Consider the following 25354-nt stretch of genomic DNA (forward strand, 5'->3'; position numbering starts at 1 on the left):
GGCCGGCGATTTCCGCACGCACAGCCCCTCTTCGACCGCCTCGATGTCGAGCGAAGGACGCCGGCGTGGTGGCCGAGGGGGCCGCGGCGGCTCGCCACCGCACAAGCGAGCCCACCACAACAACGAGGCCAAGAGCTTCATCCGGCCCACGTGCAAGAGAGGAAGACCACGCCCGAGAGGGCCTCAGCGCCTCGCTGCCGCACAAGCAAGCCTGCCACAACGATGAGGCCGAGAGCTTCATCACCCCCCGATCGAGGAATGGCGCCGCGTGCAGGCGAGGGAGTGATGCGCCCTCTCCTGCAATGGCGGTCAGAGGGAGTTCAACTGCCTCGATGACATCCTTTGGCCGACCACCAAGCACTTCCGCAAGGTGGAGCGTGAGCTTGCCGAGGCGAATGAGGCAGTCACGGCCAAAGAAGGTGCCGCCGCATGGCTCGAGGCAATAAGGAGTTCAAGCTCGCCTTCTTTCTCTCCAACTCCACAATGGAGTTTCGTCTCCATGTCAAGGACTAGAGCAGTTTAGATTAGGTTATGTACTATATTTATGTTTGTGCGATGAACTTCCAGTGAACTATGGTGGCAGGAACTATGTTTATCTACTATGTGTAAATTATGCAGCATGGTAAGAAGGATCCGCTCTGCCATGCCTTCCGCTGTACCGCAAAATGGTTTTACAGTAGCCATTAAACAAAATTTGCGGTACCGCGGTTTACTGGATCTGCCAAAGATGCACGTGTACCCCATGACAAAAACAAGTATACATCAAGGGCACAAAATAAGCAAGGGATGCTATATTCTCCTGCGAAATGATGGTTGCACTGCAAGATCAATAAATCAACCGTATACAGGAAAAATAATACAATACAGCAAACAAACAGCACTACAGCCAATCTTCGAGTACCGGCAAGGCATACAGACCTGCACCCTGAAAATTGCACATTGTATGCTCTGGCCTGTATAGCAAGCCACATCTTTGATCCTAAACCCATGTTGATGCTGTAAGACATATCTCAAGTTGATGAGGCCTCCTTCAGCATTCCATCAGCTCCACTTACACTGCCATTGCCATTTCGAATGAGCTTTTCCTCTGAAGGTAGATTTTTCATTATTTTTCTAGTTGGTCCTGAAGCGTTCCACAAGTACCACACACGTGATTTTGGGGGTGGAACAGCTCCCGATACAGGAGCTACCAATCCAAGTTTCCCCTCATCTATAATGCTGTCAATTATTCCATAATCCTTGGCCTCCCAAGGACTCATGAAACAGTCAAACTTCGTGTCCTCGTCAATCTACAAGAAACAGCAATCAGCACAATGCAGTTTTCTGTTGCTGTTGGATAGGCAAAAGCATGGGCAACAAGTTCTGAAGGACTACCTGCTCTTCAGGCTTTCCAGTGATCCTTGACATTATCTTGTTGATCTTTATCTTCTCATAGAGCATTTCTGTTATCTGCAATCCCATCTCTGTGGCCTGCCACATGCGTGAATCAACATATTACACTTTTGAAGAAAGAATGGCTGTGAACTTGCAGATCAGGATCACCTGCCAGGATAGCACTTGCATGCTAGTCAGAAATGAAGATACCCCATCCTGATTTCTAAAACGTAGGCCATCTGGCAGCCTTGTTCAGATACTAGGAAGTATAATGGCACGTTGTAACTAATACTTTCGAGTCTCAGTTTTTCCACCAATTTCATCTCAAGTGAGCTATACGTTGCTCACACTAGGCCTCCCATCTCAGAACTTACAAAATAAAACATCATTTGAGGAACAACGAACAACTTGAATGATGAATAAAGATAGCATATTATCGATACTCTCCATACTTTACCAGGATAGTAGATCACTAACCACTGGTCTAAGGAACCTGCATGTGCGTCCAGCATAAGACCAACCACTGGCTAATATGAAACTGTTTCACTAATCTTAGCCAGAAGCAAATTGGATTATAACATGTGCACACTAATAAAGGATAATAATCAATGTAATGCGTAGTGTATGTTTGTATTGAGCCTCTCCGGCGGTCTATATGGAGTACCAAATGATAAATTTAGGTGCTTCCGGGTGTATTTATCAAGTATATTGCACATCCTACATCTAGGTGGGGTTCTAGTGCATCGTCTTCAAAAAGTAATGCATGGTTATGAAAAACTTCAATTTACTTTCTGGAGACAAGTTTACACTGAAATCTATTTATTTTTTCAATGAGTTTGTATTAATGGAAATGCTATTTGGCGAACGTTCACCTGGAGGCTGATGCTGGCGAACACCCTTCCTGCCATCTGATTTGGCCACACGGATCTTGGCGCAAATTTGACACCACGTCAGCTCCCTAAAAGAGTTCGCTGCAACTACTCTGCTGGCGAACGACCTTTTTATTTTATTTTTTTCTTCAAAAAAAGTGCGGATCGAACTCATGCCCTCCTACAGTATAGCTACGCGCACTCACTAGTTGGGCTACAGAGGTGTCTGTGAACACTTTGCGCTCAAACACCTTTTATGTATTCGAGTTATTTTGTTTTTATATTCATTTTTTATTTGAAAAAGAAAAAAAAATCCCGAAATTTCCCATTGTTTGAAAGAACAAAAATCCTTTATTTTTAGAGGTGATTTTTCCCCCTAAACTTGCCATGTGCATTTTTATTATATGTAGCATGGTAATTTCCATGTCTTTTTCAATGCACCCATGAAATTTTTTATTAAGAGCATGGCATTTTAATAATTAGTAACATGACATTTTTATGATTAAGAGCATGGCATTTTTATTACTAATAATATGGCAGTTTTCTTATTAACAAGGGGCATACTTATTTTTTAGAGCATGTCATTTTTATTATAAAGAGGATGTCATTTTTAATTTCAAGAGGATGATGTTTTTAATGTTGAGAGGATGGCATTTTTTTTATTGCATGGCAGGTTTTTTTGGGGGCTTATCCAGATAAAATATTTTCTCTAGAGGATGTCAGTTTTATAAAGTAGCACGGCAATTTTCAATATTTATTCAGAGCATGGCATTTTTATAAATTTGTGCATTTTTTTTGTTCATATGGCATTTTTTATATGAAGGATGGCAGTTTAAAAGTTTAGCATGGCCGAAAATATCTAGATCACTCGACATATTTTTGTTTCAAAGTTTAACGTGGCAGTTTAGAAAAAACACTTAAACGGGCCTTAGGTCTCAGGGTCGCCCTGACACCCTACCCTGGCGAACGACCAGAAACGGTCGCTGGGAGCTGCTCCCAGGGCGAACTAATCGTCACATGGGAGCTCTCCCCTAGCGATCACTCAATATTAGGGTCAAGTGGGAGTTGCCAACAAAATGGGTCAAAATTGGGTTAAGGTGGTCGAAGAGTATGGTGGGTGGTGTATGCGGAAAGGGAACAAAGATGGCAAAATGGCAAAATTTTGATGGGAGTCAAATGGTGGTGGAACCTATCTAGATTGAAGGTAGATGTCAATAGCTACGCAACGAGCTAAAGAACACGAAATCGGACTCTGGATGTGAAAGTTATGACCGAAACGATGAAGCGGTGGCAACTGATTCTTGGGGGGGGGGGGGGGGGGGGGGTCGTGCGCACGGGGTGTCCAGAGACTTTTCGGGGGCCGTGCGCATGGGGTCGGGAGGCCGTGGGCACAGGGGTGGCTGAAATTTTACGATTTGAACCACAGATTTGAAGGGGAAAAGAAAATTTGGGGTGAATTTCGTGGTAGGGAGATGGGGAAGGCCAAGATCTACTTGCCAAACAACAAAATCATGGATCAAACACAACAAAATCTCACAAGAACCAACAAATGGCAAAAATATTGGTGAGACTATTTTTGGTGGGGATTTTTGAATTGGGACAAAACAAACAAAATTAGGCTATAAAATGAAGGAGGGAGACTCCAAATTTGCGAGAACCTAAGCTCTGATCCAAGATGATGTAGGGTGGAGACCCTAATTGCTGATCTTTCACGAATTGGAGGGGAAATACACGAAGAACACGGGGAAGAACATGGAGAAATCACAAGAGGAACAATCAAGAACAAGCCCAATCACACATCCACTAGATTAACAAACACATAAGATCCATGAGGTACATGAACAATCAAAGGGAACAAGGATACATGGTAGGGTTCATCCCAAATCCAAGAGGACATGAGGTCTTGATGATCTAGAGAGATCCTTCTCCCATAGGAGGTCTTGATGATCCTATGATGGGGATCCTTCTCCCTTAGGAGGTCTTGATCCAAAAAGGAGGTAGATGAGCAAAGCTCTCTCTAAATCCTATCATATCCTTTGCTAACCCTAACAAATGACCTAGGTACGGAATATATAGGTGGCTGGAGGTGAGGGACGAAGTGGAAGGGTAAAAGGGGCATTCCCCGTTCAGCTCACGGGCAGGCCCGTGCGCACGGGCTAAAGTACCCCCGTGGACACAGGGTCCCGCGTGCATGGTACAGGCCCGTGCGCACAGGGAGGTCAGCAGCTCCAGCGGGTGCCCGTGCGCACAGGGTATCCAGAAAGTCTCTGGATAGCTCGTGCACACGGGGTCCAGAGGGGTCGTGCGCACGGGGTCGTCTGTGCGTCGCTTCTTCTTCCAGCTGCTGGGCTCCTCCTTCCATGTGCCCTTCTAGCTCCTCTTCTCGGACTTCGCGAGGTTCCTTAGATCCTTGGCGGGGGTCGTCCACGTACCTAAAGACACATGTGGTTACACGATGAGGTAGTAACCAAGTCCAATGGATATTCATGCCAAGCTCGATTGAGTTGATGTGCAATGGCACATGCATGAGCTCTCATGCTAGGTCTACTTGGGGCTTGGGGAGATGTTGAGGTGTACATGGAGATGACCGTAGTTAATTACCAAAACAAGGCTAAAACCGATACACCCGCCCTCGCTGAGCGTCACGGAACATGACAGTCTCAAGGACACCATCAGCCGACTGAGCACACAACAGAAACAACACATACACACCATCAAGGATAGAAATACCACTAAGATAGCACACATCGTCATCACTCCTCGAGCAAGTGACTCAAACTTTGTTACCGACAACAACAACCGTGTGAAGCCATACTAAGAAAAAACATTCAACAGGCCACAAACGCTAGTGATAGGACTCAAACACGTCGAGGACAAGGCAGCTCCGACTTCGACGATGAGCCTCGTATCAGAAAACTGCAAACTTTGTGCTAGAGATCGTCATACAAGAAAACCGCCTTTCTCGAGGCATCGTTGCCGCAATGTTGCCCGCAACACCTGTAGCTCTGACTTCACCGCCACACGACAAAAACATTGCACGGACAACCCAGAAGACCGACAAGCGATCAACGACAAAGGTCATACCGCGACCCAATTCCGCTCGTCACCACCATCATTGCCACACAAGTCGCTCAACTCCATCATCTTTGCTAGACGACGCCAACAAAGCAGCCTCAAAGTATTGGACCCACCAGCCGGATCCGAGCCAATGCGCCCAAGAGGTAACACAACACCGAGCGTTGTCAATGTCCGATCTTGTCCTGGTATTTTCCTGACAATATCCATCTAGGGGTAGCGCAGGTGTTGGAGATCCGAATGGTGCACACGAGGAAGATTTACCCAAGTTCAGGCCCTTTGGTCAAGGTAATATTCTACTTCTTGCTTGTCTGTATTGATGATCTCGCCTCGTATGAGAACTAGGGTTTGTATCTACGAAGGGTTAGATCGCGAGATCATATACGGGCTTTGTCATAGATGATTTTGTCCTAAGACGTAGTGTAAGAGATACCTATCCGCAGGGGGGGGGGGGGGGGGGGTTAACTGCCACGCCTTATATGTCGGTCGTGGCTAGGTTTATAGGAGTCCCAAGTTGGTTAGTATATGCCTAAATACAGAAGAACTGGCTACATACGTAACAAAGTTCTTGTCTTGCCCACCAAGGTGGCGATGCACCCTGTATTGCCAGAGGAGTCCAAGGAATAAAGTTGGGGCACCCTGTGGTTGTTGGGCCTCTTCTGTCCTCTGGGGTATGGAATTGTCAGTAGCCCCAAAGCTCTTCAAGATGTCAGTTGTTGATACTTTGTCTAAATTGAGGTTTAGAATCGTTTTCGGACTGAGCGCACCTGCGCCTTGTCGTCGATCGGCGGACTAGCCTTGATGAGCTCAAGAAGTTCATGAAATAAGATGATTAGTAATTCATAGGTCTAAACAACCTCTATCCTCGGACGAAGAAGCCCGCGGCCGTTATGTGAGTAACAAGTTAATCGTCTGACTTTATTCTCACCAGTTATCCTGAGCACGCCATGAATTCAGACGGAACTCCTGCAAGGTATCTAGCGTAGGAGTCGATCATGTTGCTAGCAAAAGCCTATGGGAGGGATAACCAAAGAACTCTCATCCTAACCAAAATAGAAGTCAAAATGCTTCTTGATCAAATTTGTTATCGTCTAACCTTTCGCTCGTAGGGGAGCAGACACTATGGATTCCCTTCACAAGAGAGCTTTCCAAGACTGTTGTAGAACCCTTGGTGGGTTGCCACCAATGGTTTTCCGAACAAGCAGAGCTATTCTCGTACCTTTAGAGCTACGCTCTGAAAGTTTGACGTCATCGGAGCGAGGCTCTGGCGATTTAACCACCATTAGGGTGCCCTGAAATTTGCATAGCTATTAGAGCTCGACTCCGAAATCTGCGTTTTATCAGAGTTGTTGCTCTGACGAACTAATTGTCGTCAGGGTGATGCACTGGCATCTATGTCCCCGCCAAAGGTGCTCCGTTGGTTGTGAAACCGTCAGAAGTCTTTTGGGCCAAGTTCAATCAAAGCGAACGACGGCGCGTGACGCCCCAGGGTTGGGCTTGAATAGATTGAACTGGTCTAAGCCCGTTCCAAGCAACCGGGAGCTCTAAGAGTCACCAGGTCTAGTTGAAACAAGTCAATGTTGGTCAAAGGAGCACCAAGAGACGTGCCAGTTGTGTGTGACGTCAGCGGTTGCCATGCATGCCCATTAACCTCCTCGATCTTCGCACGTCATGGGATGTTTCGGAGAAATAGTGGGGCACATGGCAAACAATCGGTGACAGACGCTTCAATGTCTTTGGTCATGGATAACAAAGAGGGGATTTTTACCTTTTACCGCGCTCCATTGCTCTTGCCTGGGTCTTCCTCGCACTGCATTAGCAAGCTTCGAAATTTTGGCTTCCACCAAATCCCGCGCTCTCGCCACCCAACTCTTGCTCCGCTCGGATGCACTGCAGCAAGGGCAAGGAGCAATTCAAGTTCCAGATCAAGGAGGAGCCGCTTTGGGACTACAAGGAGGAAGTTATCCCATGGGAGACACTCGACCTTCTGGACTTCATGGCGTCGAACTTCAAGGAGTCCACGGTGAGCATCCACGATGTTGACCTCCACCAGGCTTCTGTCGCTGGCGATTTTGGCCCTATGGCACTCTGCACGGGGAATTGTTGCTTCGGCACCTCGCCCTGACGAGGCGGCTTCTCCACCGCCGCCGCCGTCTATGACCATTCGTAGCCCGTGCACAACTTGCGGGGGCTGCCCTTCTTCAACGTGTTGGAGCTGCACAATCTCAACCTCAGCTCGATCCTCCATGTGGCGATCTTCATCACGTCTTGCAAGTGCCTCATCAGCATCCGCCCCCACTTCAACTTTTGGCGTGCCTGCGTGAAGCCGCAGCTCCAAGTGGACAAGACGAACGTCTCTGATGGCGCTATCTTCCAGATCCGGTTGGATCTAGGGGACAGGACAGACATCAAGATAGAGTATTTTGGAGTATACTGTGAACAAGTCGGTGAAGAATTGGCGGGCCACCTGGTTCTACATCGCCAACGGGACTCCAAGTCTGCCAGAGTTCACCATGACTCCTTCGAAGCCAAGGGACTGCTTGCCGAGAAGCCAGCGACCAAGGTACTCCTCAAGATCAAGCGGCTAAAAGAGGGAGTGACCGTGTATACACTCCTAATGACATTTCTGCATCGCCGAATCCGGCCCCTAAGGGTCAGGTACGACTGCATACCAAAATATCCTAGTTAGGAAGACCCTAATACAATGATCAGCACTCCTACGGACAAGGAGGCCGTCAAAGCTAGGATCGCTAACTTCCTGGAGATCCCCAAGGAGGACCACGGCCACCTCTACGAGCTCGACGAGGGACGTCATGGGTTCAACACAGCCAATCCACCGCCACAACCAAGTATTTTTCCCTCCGATTGATTTTTGCTTCCTCCATCAAACTTTGACTTGGTTTTTACTCCCTTGGACTTTCAAAGGTCTTGCCTCTAACCCTCCACTGCCGACTCGTGCTATGTTGCACCACCCCGGTCATGCATCAAGCTGTGCTGGCGCCGGCGGCGGTGAAGCCGAGTCCAACAGTGGTGCTAGGAAGGCGGCGTCATGAATAGTCTACGAGGAAAACTACCGCTAGCGCGACTGGCGAAGGGAAGGCGGCCCCTCCTATCAATGCACACAAAAGGAAGCCTACTGTGGGATCCGCATTGAGGAACCCATGGAGGCTGTCCCCATCCGCCAAGCGTCCCTGCAAAGCCACTCTACGGCGGCCGGAGGTGAGCCTGCGGGCTGTGCCAGGCCGACAAAGCCCTCCTCCACTCTGAAAAGGAGGTAGAGGTTGGGCTTTAACCCGCCCAAGGCATCGCGCTATAGCTGGCCAAACGGGCCGGGCCAAACAGGCCAGCCCGCGAGCACGCCGGCATGGCCCGCCATGGGCCAGGCACGGCACAGGCTAAACGGGCCGTGCCCGGCACGCCTTGGGCCGTGCCTGGGCCTGGAGCCGGGGCACGCGGGCCGGCACGGCACGGCCCGTTTAATTTTTTATATAATTTTCAGAATTTTTTTACATATGTATACCTAAAATATAGCCCACTAGGCCAAAAAACTAGCCCAACAGGTTGAAAATGTACAGCCCAGCGTGCTAAACGGGCCATCAGGCCGGCCCGTTTACTAATCAGGCCGTGCCTGGGCCAAGGAGCAGCGCCCGTGGGCCGGCACGGCACGGCCCGGCTATTAAACGTGCCACGGTGGGCCGTGCCGGGCTAGGCACGATTAGCACAGGCCGTGCATGCCGTGCCGGGCCGGCCCGTTTGGCCAGGTCTGCATCGCGTAAGTACTTTGCCTCTTGTTTGATATTTTATGTATTAATCGTGAATGACTAACACTTATTCTGCTCTGACAGCCTCGAAGAAGAGGAGACCGCTACGTGGAGCGGCAGCGTTGTGGCCGAGGAGCACTTGCAGACCAAGCTGCTGCCTCGAAGAGTTTAACTTTGATCATAGCCCTCTATATCACACAAACTGATCATAATTTTCTTCTTGGCACATCTACCTCGAAGAATTTAACTTTGAAATCACACTTGTTTGCCTCAGTCACATCACATTGTAGTGTATATTTTTTAAACTTCATTACATATTCAAAGCACATAAGGAATGCACGGATTATGCCCCCACAAATTTGACACCTCACGAAACAGTCAAGGTACTGTATCAGAAATAAGGTTTGTTAGTTCAATCGGTACTAGGCCATTTTAGTTTCCAGACTTCAACATAAGCTGTTTGATAATACGACACTACATCCATTAATCAAAAAACTTACATATGGTTTTTTAGCAAGCTAATTCATGATTCCATCACTAACTATTTGCAAAAATGAACTATATTATGAAATCCTACCTTCCCACCAGCTCCCCCTGATGGCTGATGGATCATAATTCTCGCATTTGGCATGCAAAATCTCTTTCCCTTTGTCCCAGCAGCTAACAAAAATGCACCCATGGAAGCCGCCAATCCAAAGCAAACAGTTGAGATATCAGCCTTGCAAAATTTCATGGCATCATAAATCCCCATTCCTGGTAATTGATGTGGCAGAAGTTATACTAGAGCATACAACATCAATTAGAAAAGACAGAAATTTGGGAAATGGTTACAGAAGTTATCAACGAGTTGTAATTTCAGTCGGTTTAACTGTTAAGGCAGGCTAAGACACTCTAACGTCATACAAAAGGAAGGCCAAGAAACTTTGAACTAGAAAAAAAATCCATGTACAGAAGGTAGGCTAAGACAAGCTGAACTAAACAGATAAAGAAAGCTCAGTGAGCTAGCAAGATTTCGATCAAATAAGTCGAAACGGTTAGCTTCAAGGAACCGTGCGGAGACGCTGAGCTTTCTAAAAACAGCCTAAAAGTTGTGATGCTGTTCAGCAACTGCACTTGACATTCTGGTAAACAAGTCATGCGCTCTGATGTTTCAGGACATGCTTTAAATGTATTGGCATCTTGGCACCTCTGCAGCTAGTGATGGCCACTTCGACGAGGCCTTGGAGACATCCTCGAGCCAGCGCCAAAGTACGCCCAATAGAGACCATCAGCTGGCGGTGATCACGCCATGTACTACTATGGCAGAACCTGTGTGTACTGACTGATTAGTTGTTTCTGTACTTGAATTTCCTGGGAGCAAAAGGAAGGATAGTCAAAGGATGATGCATCCAGCAATAAATGTGAGCCATCAGCCACTTGCAAGACATGCAGGATATGGTGGATGCTGACATCAGCTGACTGACGGATGAATCGGAAGGGGGAAGGGGGAAGGGGCAGCGATGATGCAAATTGCAATGTATTTTTACTCACATATAGGGAAAGAGTTGATCGATAAGATTATTTCTTTATCCGCAAGTTGGTGCCCATGAAAGAAATGGTCAGCTGGGGCAATGGAGTTGATAAAAATATCCTGAGTTGATACAGGTGTATTGACACCATGGCTTGGATGTTGCCAGTTTGCCACGATAGAGAGGTGGCAGGAGCTTGTGTTACTGCTACGTGAGAGACTAAATGACTTGGTGATGAGAAAACCATAGTGATGAGGTGGCAGTTATTGATTGGAAGGCTAAGAGCAAATAGGCGTGCTACAAATTTTATACTTCACCTATGTTGTCATCTTTGATTGGAAATTCGTTGCAAGCTTGCAGTGTTCTATTTCAACAGCAGTGGCTATGGTTGCCTGGCTGCTGGTTTAAAGATTTTCATTTTGCTCCTGACAATGTATAAGGGTAATCTCAGCACATCTATATCTATACCTACTAATAAAAGGGCTATTGCTTCTTACCACCGTAATTTCGTCCGCGTTTTCGTCCGTCCATCCGTCCCACCTTTTTCGTACATCGCGCGCCACTGGGCCCTCAAATTGTTGCACTGTCGATCTTTTCTAATGGGCCACGGATGGGCCTTTTCGCAGGCACGCAAAAAAATCGCCAACATCAGGGTTCGAACTCGGGACCTCAATTGTCGTCGAGAGCTGCAGCAACCAGCTGAGCCATCTATATTACATGTTCAATTATCCCACCTCGCTGCTTTAGACAGGATTCTACCAGTTTATAGGACCGCAGCTTCCCTGCAATATCAGCAGGGCGTCCTAAAAAGGAGAATGGGAACAGACTTGAGGCTAAACGGAATTGTGGGCTGTCTTTCACGGTATTAAAGGAAGGAACTATGGATTTCCATAGTTGAAAGGAATTGTGGGATGTCTTGGGGCTATTAAAAAGTAAGGATGAATCTCGGTTGACGCCGATGGCGACGCAAGCGAGGAGACAAACAAGACGATAAGCTTGGAGGAACGGAGGCAACCACCTCGCCAGAACATGCATAGGGTGAGATGTATGGGGGTCTCGATGGGGGACATTGGCTTCTGAATCGGCACCGCCGGGGAAGTGAAGAGAGGAGGAGCGGGAACATGCGCTCCATTGCCATGGATGCGGAAAACCAGACGACAACAACGGCAGGCCGAGAGTCCAGCGTCCAGAGCTATGGGAAGCGCGGCGCCGAGCTAGCCGCCGCTCCTCTCGGCGGCCCCGAACTGACTGCCGGCGGCGCGTCCGAAGCCAGGCCCGCTCCCCGAACATCGTGGCGAGACCCTCGGTGCCGGCGCCCCAGAGCGTCTCGAAGAAGCCGGCGACCCGTGCACTCCACACACGGGGGTGCATGGAATCAAACATTCAAACGAGCAGGAGCAGCGCAGTTGCTGCAGTCTGCACGACCTCCGACCGACCGCATGAACACGGGGTCGCGGGCGTGGACCCAGAGGCCGAGCACACCCAGGCTCCTCCAGCCTGCCACACGCTCGACGTCGGCCAGCGGCCGCTTTGACGAACAAGGAGCAGATAGAGCGGTGGCTGCCTAGAAGAGAATAAGGTTGGCCGTCTAAGTGTATCGATGTGAAGAGATAAGTCTTCTCTGGAAGAGGTCAGGATGTGTCCACGCGCTTGAGCTAAAACCATTCACCAATGGAAATCAATATATGTACATACTACGTACTAATATCTTTACTTTCAGGAACGCGGATGGGACGATAAAATGCATACTAAAAGGATGGACTGATTGCCAACTCATGCTCCCATATAATCCCTCTGTTTCTAAATATAAGTCTTTCTAGAGATTTCAATATGAATTACATACAGATGTATATAGACATATTTAGAATGTAGAGTCACTCGTTGAGTATTATATAAGGTCCAAAAGGCAAATGCAATATATTTATAAGTGTATGTGTCACTCATCCTAATATACTCACACATTTAAAATAAGTGCATATATGATCTACCACTTGCTATTTGCTTACAAATCATGACACATAATTTTTGGTTTTTTATCGACTTATATCTATATGGGTTCATGAAAGGGGAGTAAATTTCCCAGTAATACTACTCTAACCTTTTGCTACATTTATACAAGATGTGCTTGGTGGACCATGAAGATGACAATAATTTTTCCCACACCTTCCCTCTGGTTGGTGGTCGTGCCAGCAGGAGTAAGATGTGTCAGTTGGCTATGGCGGGAGCAGCAGATGGGCGGGTGTTGCGCCATCATCTTGTGGAGAACATGTACAAGATGTGTGTAGTGTGCAATATGCCACCACGTCTTCATTAGCGATCCAGTTATCGCTTGTCACTGAAGCGTTCCTCTCCTGGGCACTGCCAGATAGAAGCTCGCGTCACTGAGGAGTGAAGGTCTTGAGACACTATTATCAGGGCTAGAGTCTGTGATATTCTCCCGTTGTAACGCACGGGCCTTTTTCCTAGTTTAGAAAAAAGGTCATCACAAGAACTTAGGGTGTGTTTCGTTTGAGGGATAAGCCAGGGTGGGCTGGGGCCATCCATGGTTTTGACCCGCATCCACCTGTTTGGTTGGGAGAATCAAGTGGATGGTGCGGCCAGAAGAGGAATATTCTACAAAAATTCATGATGGGGAGAGCCATATGAGGTTGCTACCATCACCAGCATCTTCACGTGATAGCAAGTGAAGCTTAAGCCTCACCTTAAAAGCACATGAAGCATATGTCTCCTCTTTCTCACCACCATCGTTGAGATGGGGTCCAAAGCGATGGCACCGGAATCAGGCCGTGGCTACACTTCTTTTTTGTAGTCTCTGCATCACTGCGATGCAAACAGCCATTGTTATTAATTATTAAGTAGAGTACAAACCTAAGACAACTACAACATAACCATTACAAGAAAAATGAATAAAACATCTATTACTAAGTCGACTTCTTCCGTAGCAGCGCCTTCAAGAAGGGTACACGTCCTTGCACCGTCGTCGCCACATCCGACATTGTCAGGACAAGGATTTTCATCCTGGTTGCCGAGACCAAGCACTAAATGCCAATAAATCAGACAAGGAGGCAACGCCTTCAACAAAGTAACGACCCAAGTTCGTTGCTGTTGAGCCCAACCAGTAAAGGCCAGAACAAGAGTTTTCACCCCGGATATGAAGCGGTGTTTCAACCAACATCTTGATGACGGGTCTCTTGACAGTCACCCTTGCCAGTACTCCACTGCATACGGCATAGTTGCGCTAGCTGATGGGTGGGACGTCTTCCCACCAAAAAAGACGGCCCCTGCCGTCGGGGGGCACCCATGTCGCGGCGCTAATCTGACCACTGTCACGCCACAACGTCGTGAGCTGACGTGTAACATCCACCACATTTCCGGGACCGTTGCCCCGGCATCCTCCATATGTACAGAGGCAGATGCCGTCAAGCATGATGTTGATGGGGGAGCGTTGTTGCACTCCGTCCCTATCAACAAACGGAAACCTTGTCGAGCAGACGACAAGTGTCCGCCCTCGGGCCGAACGTCCATCCCAGGGACACCGACACACCACCGTTGAAAGCCATCAACTGCGGGATCAAACACCTCGCAAGTCAACAACAAATTGTCCTTCACCGATGTCATGGCCTAGCCACATGCCACCAACACCGGCACATATGTGCATTCTCGCAACCAACTTGAAGCTATGCCCGGGCACATCATTCCACCACCCTCCTTGTCGGGGCCGTTGCCCTAGTCTCCCCGTCCTGTACCTCGGCCACAGTGTCACTCCCCGGCCGCCGCTAGGGGACGCACAACAGCCATTGCACAAGGCCGCCACTATCGCAATCTTGTTTTTCTGTGATGCACCATCGTGCTCCTGCGACGATGATGACCACAAGATGGTCCGTTCCGCCACACCTACACCACATGATTGGACCTCCAAAGGTAATAATATAGGTGATGGTGATGCTCTTGTCCCATTACCGGACATGGATTGCTCGCATGATATTAATGCCCCTCTTGCTATGTCGCATGCTATTATGCCTTTTACATGCTTTGATTTGCCACCCGTTCATGATGAGCGTGATCATAAGTATGTGATGACTAGAAGTTGTGATGCCATGCTTCATAGGATATCTTGTGATAATTTCGTATGTGATATCATGTTTGCAACTCCACAATCCTTGTCATATGCTATGAATGAGATTTCCGATATCAAATCTTTGAGCTCATTTAGTAGTGACTATGTCATTTCCATTAAAATGAACTTGATATGTGAATATGGCATAGATGACAAATTCTTGGTTAGTGGTATTTGCATATGTTGTGCTAATATTGCCATGCTCCCTTTACATAATTTGCGCAATTCTTCACATATCCCATACCATGACCGCCTTGCTTTGAATATGCATAGTTTTGATGTTGTTCAATTTCTCCATATAGCACTTGTCTTGATTGCAACCATGCCTATACTATTGCTCATGAGGAAGCCCCCATAGTTTCCTCATACATGTTAGGAGATTTGATTCATCCTATGCACTGCATGCTCCCCATATTTGTGTGCACAATATGCTTGACTTTGATATGAATGATACAAATATTAATATTGATGCACCATATACTTGCTACCCTTTGCGTCCAATCATGTTAAGCATAATAACTATCAATGCATGATGGATGACATTCTTCTACCGTGCATCAAATTTCTTTGAGAATTCCATCGTTTGTTCTAACCCTCACGCAGTGGCAGAGCTAGAAGAGAATCAAAGGGGGGGCAAAGAGAAAATATGCACCTTTGGGGGGGGGCAAATGACAACAATCTTTTTAATTTAAGGCTCTTATTTCCTTCCTTCGGTAAATATGCTACAGCTGGGGGGCAGCGGCCCCCTCAGCATTGCACATAGCTCCAACACTGCTCTCGCATGCACATACACATCATGATGGATGATATGTACATATACCACGTGCACACATTGTTTCTTTTTCAATGTTGTGTAGGTACCACACTTCCTCGTCAACCTCGCAAGCGCACGAGTTGACAAAAAGAGCTCTAGAGAGCAACCAAGTTGTGCATCACCATGGAGTGCTTATTCTCCACCATTTCTCTTCACGCAAGGATTTCACGCACCTCTTCGGCTATTGTCCAGTACATATCTTGTGCTCATTTACCATGTTCACATGGCATGCTTTGATCATTTCATTTCGTTGCCATGCCTTTGTGACCCATGATTTGCATTATACATGATATACCCCTCTATTGCTTGTATGTGTATTTGCAAGCTTGGTGGAGATATTACTTGTTATTACCATGTCCCATCCTTCATCCATGCTATTGATGTTGATTGTATTGGGAGAGTCATGTTGACCAACTGTTCTTTTCATAGGACATCTCGCCAATACGATGACGATGATTTTGCCATGATTTGCTTTAGAGCTTGTGATATGTCAAGTGCATTACTTATGCCCACTATTTGCTCACATGACATGATTAATACTTGCTCTTTTCATGCGGTCGATGGCACCTATTTCCATGCTTTGGACATGATTGTTATCGAATGTTGTCATATGTCCCTTTTAGTTGTCTCTATCCTGTTTCTATGTATTGAGTGCAACCATGCTATTAATCTTGCATATGAGAATGCCCCCATAGCATTCTCACATATAATTGGAGCTTTTGACATTTTTCATGTGAAGCATGCTTGTTGTCCTTCTTTGCACAATATACCTAGTGCCATAAATATAAACATTGTTGCATCAAATTATTTATGCACTTTTGATCCTAATGGTTATGTGCAAGAGAAGCGACACATCGTGATGGATGATGTGTTTATCTACCATGCGCATACATTCTTTGCTTTGTTGTGTGCATGTGTAGGAACCTTGGAACACTCGACAACTCCTACTCACCATGAGGTGACCATCGAAGCTCTTGAGAGCGGGCCACATACACCCTCCACCGACACGCTTCTACAACATATTTGCTTGTGCATCGACATTGGGAAGAACACACAAGGACAAGCATTCAAGGTGACATCCTTCTCTTTCGAGAATCCCAATACATTGAGCACGGCTATTGTGGATCATACTACATGTGTTGTTTGTACCATGACACATATTGGTCATCTTCGACCACATTGCTTGCACACATGATAGCAATTTTTGCTTTGATTTGTCATTGCCACTTTTCCATGTTTCTTGATATATATACCTTGTGTGTTGCATCAAACTTATTGATTCCATGCACTTACCATATGTTTGATTGCAACAATGTTTTTTTTCTCACATGCTATGCACTCTTGATTGCCACTCCCCTTGATCTATATTAATTATGGTTGTACTAAATCAAGTACAACTTTGTACTAAATCAACAACAATGAATATGGACCGGAGGGAGTACATGATTCACTTGGTTGCCTCACGTATGTTGAACAATTGCTCTTTCATTTGTGTTAAGTGTAACAATACTTTCACCACACCCTATGCACATTATGCTTGGATTATCTTGCACTTGAGATTGCCTATTGCACATACTCTCATGCACTTGTTGACCCTCTCGGGTGTGTTTGCTTTGTGTCATCGGGTGGAATGTAATGGGTCGGTTCCATCCCGAGGGCCCGTTCCCGTGTTTGGTCCATCTAAGGAGCCGGAACCCACTCGTTCCATGGAACAGCATATTCGCTGAATATGCGGAACGAAGTCATACCTCCAAATCGGCCGGACGACATGGAACGGCTCGCTCTCACCCCTCCCGCGACTGTCACTCACCCCCAAACCCTTTCCTTCTCAGCGCCGCCACCCCTCGTCTGTCTCGCGCTCTCGATCTAGGACGCCGCCGGGCAGTCTCACCTCTCTCCCTCTCCCGTGTATGGTGGCAGCGGGACGGAAGGAGCTGCGGCGCTCCCACCCACAGCGGCGGCGGGCTAGCAGCGACGCTCCTAGCGACAACAGCGGCTCGAGGTAAGAGAGAGACAGGGAGGAGTGAGAAGGAATTATGGCGGCGGCGGCTCGCATGGAAGAGAGGCACAGTGGCCAAAAGGGGTAGCCGGCGTGGGCGTTCGATGGTCTGCCAATTGGGACCTCGGCAAGCAGTAGCACCCGCTCCATCTGTATGCGCGTGTATGAACACCATTGTATGTCTGCGCCGGCCGCTCAGTGCCAAGAAGAGCTGTTGTGCGGCCGCTCTAGGTTGATTCCGAGCGATTTTTGCTCCAGCGTATGTGCATGCTGCATTGCTGCTTAATCTTGCAATTTTGAAATTCAATTCAATGTTTATAGGATTTTTTTTGAGCAATTTGCAGTTGATGATTTCGACCGTATGCGTCATTAGATGTCAAAGTTCATCAAATTGTTATAAGCACAAGCATACGAGTGATAATATACACCAAATACATTCCATTCCGTCTCTCGTACCAAACAATAAAACGTAACCATTCCATTCCGTCTAATTGCTTCTACCAAACGCAGGAAAGGAACCGACCCATTCTAGAGGAATGGAACCATTACATTCCGTTCCACTTGGTTCCTCAACTAAACACACCCCTCATTGCCACTCCCCATGCTCTTACCAATTTATAGGGCTATAAAGCCCCCCTCTAGAGACTTGGAGATCATCGAGACATTTCTAGGGTTTCCCCCTTCCGCCGCCAGTGTTCCCGGTTGGCTAGTTCCTCTTGTAACGCGCTTGTAACCTCAAATCCTTCCTCTGAAAGTGCCATGATAATGCAAACTTAGCCTGAATGTGTGAACTTAGTTCATCCGTTCTACTCGGGTCTGCCAATTGGTAATCATATCTTGGTTTAGTCCTTGGCGGTGGTTGGATCTGGGTGCCGAGGAGAAGTTGGAGGAGCTGTAAAATCCTTCCCCTCCCTCCCAAATCTCGGCGACGGTGTGTTCTTGGTGGCGCAGATGGCGGCAACTCATTCAGGTGCAGGTTTGGGAGGCGGCACCTAGATCCGGTGTACCTAGGCGGCGGGCGCAGGCGGCGGCGTAGCACGGCGGCAGGATCGGCAACAGCAAGATCGGGTTGTAGCTTTTGCTGTGGTAAAATTCCTCCTTTGTTTCGCTGATTTCTTCAGTTGTGAGGTGCTCAGTTCTCTGCCAGAGCGTAAACCCCCACAGCTTTAGGGTGTACTCACTATGGGAGGCCCAGCAAGTTCCACAGATACTTCTCAATTGGAGTTGCAGTCCCTTCAGCTTGATGTGCAAACTTTGCAGTCCAATAGAGAGGATGATAGGCAGGAGTTCTTGGATTTCAGAGAGCATGTCAACACTAACTTCCAAGACCCTGGGAGATTTACAAACATCTCTGTCCCAGTTCATCACAACATTCCCAGCCCCAAGAACTAACCCTCCCCAGTACTCCTGAAGTAGCACAGGGTAGTGGTCAAAATGCAACACCACAGGGAACATTACACACCCCTCCAACAGCTAGTTCTGCAGCACTACAAGATGTTCTTTCTGGCAAAGAACTCAACTTGAGTGTGAATCTTATCCTTGTTGAGTGAATCATCTTTGTTTGTTTGTGTTTTTCTTCCTTACATCCATCTCCAATTCATGAAGATCGGGCCACCCTGATACGGAGCATCCTACGGACATCACCATGTCCAGAGCCCCTTCGCCAAGTGACACGTGCTACATCTACTTCATGCATATAAAGGTGAATCATACTCACGTCCACTTGTACCCTTGAAGGATGGTATGCTACTTGACCCATCTCTCGTGTGCATACATAGGTGTGAGCGGAGCTACACATTCACTGAGGAGTCGTCCAAGCTCAAGAGGACATGTACACCATCATCGAGGTTGACCACATCGAGGGAGCCGATGAGCCTCACCAAGTACAAGAGGAGGAATGAGAAGGCTACACGGAAGGAGGCCGGCAACTGGAAGAAGTGCCCAGGCGACCCCGTGTGCACGGCCTCCCCGGACCCCGTGCGCACGAGCTATCCAGAGCCTCTCTGGACACCCCGTGCGCACGGCCCCCTTGGACCCCGTGCACACGGGCCCTCGTTGTAGCTGCTGGCATGTAACATGCACACGGGACCCCCGTGCCCACGGGGTCCACTTAGCCCGTGCGCACGGGCCCTCCTGCGAGTTGGCCGGGGAATGCCCCTTTTGCCCCTCCACTTCGTCCCTCACCTCCAGCCACCTATATATTCCGTCCCTAGACCATTTGCTAGGGTTAGCAAAGTACATGATATGATCTAGTGGAGCTTTACTCCTATCTACCCTCTCCCATGGATATCAAGACCTCCTAGGAGAAGATCCCTAGTGGATATCAAGACCCCATCTAGGGAAGGATCTATCTAGATCATCAAGACCTCATCTCCTCTTGGGTTTGGGATGAACTTTACCATGTATCTTGTCTCCCTTTGATTTTTCTTGTACCTTGTGAATCTCTTATGTTTGTGAGTCTAGTGGATGTGTGATTGGGCTTGTTCTTGAGTGTTCCTCTTGTGATTTCTTTGTGTTCTTCCCCGTGTTCCCCGTGTTCTTCGTGGATCCCCCTCCAATTCGTGAAATATCATCAATTAGGGTTCCACCCTACAACATCTTGGTATCTAGAGCCACGTCGATCACGAATTTGGAGCCCCCCCCCCCCACACACACACGCACACCGTTTTCTAGCCTAATTTTGTTTGATTTTGTCCCAATTCGAAAATACCCACCAAAAATAGCCCCCCAAAATTTTTGCAATTTGTTGGTTCTTGTGAGATTTTGTTGTGTTTGATCCATGATTTTGTGGTTTGGCAAGTAGATCTTGGCTTTCCCCACCTCCCCACCACGAAATCCACCCCCAATTTTTCTTTTTCCCCTCAAATCTGAGCCCCAAAATCGCGAAATTTCCACCACCCCCGTGCCCACGGGCCCCTGACCCCATGCGCACGGCCCCCCGAAAAGTCTCTGGACACCCCGTGCCCACGGCCCTGTACCGTGCGCATGGGACCCCGTGCCCACGGCCCCCAAACCCCGTGCACACGTCCCCCCTCCCTCCCACCCCAGTTCAACCACCAACACTTCACCGTTAAACTTGTCATATGCTATGAGTGAGATCTCCCATATTGCATCATTTCAATCTCAACATAGTAACTATGCATGCCCCATAGAAATAAATCCCATTTGCACTTATGGCATAAATGACGAGATGATGGTTATTGGATTTTGCTTCTCTTGCGATGATATTGCTATGCTACCTTTGCAAAATGCGTGCAATTCATCCCATACGCCATGCCATGAACATGAATGTAGTTCGCATGATTCCATCCCTTGTGTGCACCATATGCATACCATTCATGACAATGCTCTATACATTACTAGGGATGCATCTCACACTTTGAGTCTCCATTATGCTATACATATACCACGCGCACACAATTTTTCATATCACCCAGGACACCTATCCTCTGCTAAGCTTCATAAGTCCTCTATATGCTTTCCAGACTTAGTCTAATTCTCTGATTTCCCAATCTCTGCTCCAGCCACCGGACATGGCGCCTACCCGTCACCAGTCACCACCGGCCTCGTCCTCCGATGAGTTACGCTTACAACCCCCAAAGTAAAGGGCATATCGACCATATTGTCAGGTCTTATACATCCGAAGCTCTCTAATTAAAATTAATCATTGCAGACAACCCAATGTCCATCCTCATCGCTCAAACCAAACAAAATTTAGGCTCATCCTAACTAACTGTCATTGCTCCAACCAAACAAAAAATTGGCTCATACCACTCATGCAACCAAACAAGAGAATCGGTTCATCCCATCCACAAAAATCTGGATGGCCCCAACTTATCCATCCTTGCACTACAATCAAACAGACCCTTATACGTCCTCACCCCTTCAACAAAACAGAGGGTTAATTGTGTCCAACTCTTATCTTCCCAACCAAACTAAAAAGGGGGCTTGGCCCATCCATGGGAACCTACCTAAATGGCCGCAACTAATCCCCCTTGACCTCAAACCAAAGACATCCAAACTATACCCCCTGCTTGGGTGAATAATGATATCATCGCATGAATGCATGACCACCCACGATTTTTCCAATTAGATATAAGATGTCGGTTTTTTCTAGTCTCACTAAATTATGATCCAGTTAGCATGCCCTATCCCTTGTAAATTCTGACGTCATCAAGTGACAACGACCCACAACCAAATCAAGAAAGAGACAAACTACATTGTATGCATCAAATATCCAAATTTGATCGAGTGAGCTTGCTGCTTATTCGATTTACCGGCAGTGTATTCCTAGTTGTATTCAGGATATTGTACTCTCTGAATCTTTTATCTGAATGAACGAGCCAACCTTTACCTCAAAAAAATCCAAATTTGATATGAAAAGTTTGAATTTTTACATGACAAGATCATTAAAATTGAAATGTTGTTAAATTATTTTCAACAAATAGTGCCAGGAATAGTTTTTACAGTAAGATTAAGAGTGCCAACCTGCAGTAATGGAGCCTCCAGGTGAATTAATAAACAACTTGATATCCTTTGTGTGGTCCTTTGCATCCAATAGTAAGAGTTGACTAGTGATAAGATCCGCATTCAAATCATCCACCTGCTCAGCAATCAGCACAGGGCATTCGAAGAAACAGATGCATAAATATCTGGTTTAAACTCCATTTTAGGGGATTGACATAAGTACTTTAAGTTTTAACATGTGCACAGGAAACAATAGCTTGCAGACCAAGCATAATTTGATAACTGAGACAAATTGAATGGTGGTATTATTAGCTTTGACTTTTGACACCATCCCACTCCGTAATATCAAGAACACATGTCCCATGTCCTATCATGGTAGTGGCGAGTTCCAACTAAAAATTATTCTACCGCGGGTATGCTGTTTAAACCAACCGTGGAATTGGACCAGATATATGATAATCATCCTCAAATAAGTAGTTCTATTTCAGATCTGTTTGTGGTAAGGAAGATGAAAAGGGGAAAGGATGTACACAAAAAAGAATATCCCAAGGAAATAACCCCTGTTTATATTAGATTTCCCAATTATCATCAGTTGACAACAATGGTAACAGGTGACTCAAAATTATTGCAAGCATGTAATGTTTTGCATATGGTGCAACAAGGTAACATCTAATCCATCAATAAACATCACTCATATGATCACATGACTTATGCTGGACAAAGCTTGTCCACAGTGCAGCAAAAAATACAAAAATATATTCCATTTACCATTTTGATGCCTATTAGAAAGAACTAATGATGATTACAACAACTGGAATAACCATGACGACAGCCAATAAAGGTCACACAACGTAGACATGTGATGAACTTCTACCATATGCACATAAAATGGCAGAATCCCCAAGGTAAAATGTTAGAATGCATAAATGAAACAAACCTACTGTGTATGTTCAGGTTGAAATGATTTACTGGTTAAATTCAATTGTACTGCCATTCTTTTCAATACCACTCAAAATTTCCAGCAATCATTCTATTTATCTTGACTTATTAAACACAAGATTTATTTTATGGGGAAAGACTAGAGGATCTCTCTACCTAAAAAAATACTTCAAAACACATGGAATTTCCTGCTTTTAAGCATTTATCACGAGAAACTTGACCTGGAATGCAAGAACCACATACCAGAAAGTGGGATTTGGGCAAGAAGTAAAGAAGGAAGCTAACCGGGGAGCCGAGAAAGATGATTCGCTGGCGGAGAAGCATGTCGCTGGTGTCCAACTCCTCGAGACGGGCTTTTCTAGCTGCCGGTCGCGCTCCCGACAGCCCGGACAGGTCCCATCCGGAGGAGAGCGTCTGCCGGGCCGCCGCCACCGCAGATGAGCGGATGGCCGCTCTTGGCGCCGACCTCGAGCAGCAATAGCTGCGGGTGAGGAACATACACGATGGAGAGGAGGAGCAGGGAGGCGCCGTGATGGTCGCCATGGCTGCTTCACCTTCCACTTTTTGTTATCCGGGAAGGGCTTACGGGTGAAAGCAACAGATGGGGATATGGGGATTATTTGTATATAAATGACCCTTCCCAAGTTGGATTGGAGTCCTGGGGCACATTAGTCTCCCCTGAGAGCATCTCCAACAGCACGCGCTGCATGCTAAAAATTACTTTGCCGCGTGCTCATTGCTTGATTTGACGCGGCGGGCAACGCTGGCTCCAGTAGCGTGCGCGCAGCTCCAGCAGTGCGCAAAAATGCAGCGCATGCGACTCTCGCACAAACAACATATGCATTTCAAAACAGAAGAAAAAAATCAAACACAAACAAAAATAAATCAAAATAAATAGCTCAATTTCATTATTACAACTCAAACAAACAGTTTATCGTCCAATACAGCAAATAGTGCAATAAACAGAACAAATAGTTCAACAATACAATATCGAACGCACAAATCATGATGCTCTTTGTCGTCCATTCCATGCCCACCACTCCTCAATGAGATCCTTCTGAAAATCATTATGTGCTGCGGGACGTCGAATGGCATGATAGGAGGCAACAAAACGGGCTACCCTTCTTTCAGCCCTCCGTCGCACTCGCACGCGATGTCCCAAGAGCTCATACTGAGAGTAGTGTACATCTTGGCCACGCTCATTCTCGATGATCATGTTATGCATGATCACACAAGCGTGCAAGATGTACCAAAGCATTTTTTGATCCCAAAATCTAGTCGGTCCTCTCACAATAGCAAATTGGGCTTGCAAAATCCCAAAAGCTCTCTCCACATCTTTTCTAGCCGTCGCCTGAGCATTGTGAAAATCAAGATTTTTCTTACCTTCCGGCTTTTTCAACGGCTTCATAAAGGTTTGCCACTTTGGATAGATGACATCCGCTAGATAATAGCCATAGTTGTATGTACGGCAATTTGCTACAAACTGCACCGGTGGCAAATCATCATTTGCAATCTTATTCATCAGTGGTGACTGGTTGACAACATTGATGTCATTCAAAGATCCAGTCATTCCAAAGAATGCATGCCAAATCCAAGTCTCTTGATCGGCCACCGCTTCAAGGATTATAGTGGAACTCTTTTTTTGGCCGTGGAATTGCCCATGCTATGCCTTTGGATAATTCTTCCAACTCCAATGCATGCAATTTATTGAGCCAAGCATACCAAGAAAGCCGCAAGCTTTGTTCATCTCCAATAGCCTTGCGACGTCTTCAGCATTCGGCGCATCAACCCTATCCCTCCAAATTTTCTACCGACCCATAACCGAAGCACCGTGCTTCGATTTTTTATTGATGTGCATAGCTAGGATCATTGCAAGATCCTCCTCCTCTTCCATATCAAATTCTTCTTCGGAAGAATTATACGACGAACTCATCTACAATGTTCAATACTATGCTATAAAAACTACAATCAACATGCACCAAATTCCTTGCAGGCGTTTTATCGAACACCTTGCGGGCTCCGAGTGGCAGCGAGCGCCCGGGCGCTGTTCTCGGAGGACGGACGCGCGCGAGGGGCGGCGGTGACTAGAGGGGGGGCGGAGGAAGCCTCCGCGGCGCGGGGATAGGCCGTGAAAGCGCCGGAACGGTCGCCGGATGGCGCGGGCGGCGGCGCCGCCGCGGCTGGAGGGGGTGAGTTGCGAGCGAGCGCCCGAGAGTCCAGCGCGCGGGAGCGGGCGCAACAAATAAGCGGCGCGCGATGGAGTTTCGGCCCACGCGCTGAACTAGATATGCCGTGCGCGCGGTTTTTGCGCACCCGCTGGAGCCACTATACCGGTTGCGCGCGCGTTAAAATGGGTAAACCCCGAGGACAAAATTTAAGCAGCGCCCGGTCACAGTGCGGGCCGACGCACCCAAGACCCAATGATCAGCGG

At 47.2% G+C, this 25354-nt stretch overlaps 1 protein-coding gene across 1 annotated transcript; it reads right to left on the minus strand.

The window, feature by feature from the left end:
* Nucleotides 1-776: 776 nt before the first annotated feature.
* LOC109769382 (ATP-dependent Clp protease proteolytic subunit 3, chloroplastic) lies at nucleotides 777-23576 on the minus strand. The gene is made up of 5 exons (XM_020328129.4): nucleotides 23209-23576; nucleotides 22006-22120; nucleotides 9657-9832; nucleotides 1375-1470; nucleotides 777-1289 (listed from the first exon to the last, which is right to left on the minus strand). The coding sequence occupies exons 1-5, from the start codon at nucleotides 23464-23466 to the stop codon at nucleotides 1011-1013; spliced, it is 924 nt and encodes a 307-aa protein (XP_020183718.1). The 5' UTR covers nucleotides 23467-23576; the 3' UTR covers nucleotides 777-1010.
* Between the last annotated feature and the right edge of the window lie 1778 nt (nucleotides 23577-25354).

This window comes from Aegilops tauschii, chromosome 3 (genome assembly GCF_002575655.3).
Source record: "Aegilops tauschii subsp. strangulata cultivar AL8/78 chromosome 3, Aet v6.0, whole genome shotgun sequence".
In the NCBI taxonomy this organism is placed as follows: domain Eukaryota; kingdom Viridiplantae; phylum Streptophyta; class Magnoliopsida; order Poales; family Poaceae; genus Aegilops; species Aegilops tauschii.

What these genes read in the sequence shown, in the direction of transcription:
- LOC109769382 (XM_020328129.4), bottom strand. Translation starts at nt 23,466, where the DNA reads ATGGCGACCATCACGGCGCCTCCCTGCTCCTCCTCTCCATCGTGTATG. An exon ending in TGGAGGCTCCATTACTGCAG is followed by an intron (nt 9,833 to 22,005) that starts GTTGGCACTCTT and finishes ATCAATTACCAG; the next exon opens with GAATGGGGATTTATGATGCC. An exon ending in CAGGGGGAGCTGGTGGGAAG is followed by an intron (nt 1,471 to 9,656) that starts GTAGGATTTCAT and finishes CGCATGTGGCAG; the next exon opens with GCCACAGAGATGGGATTGCA.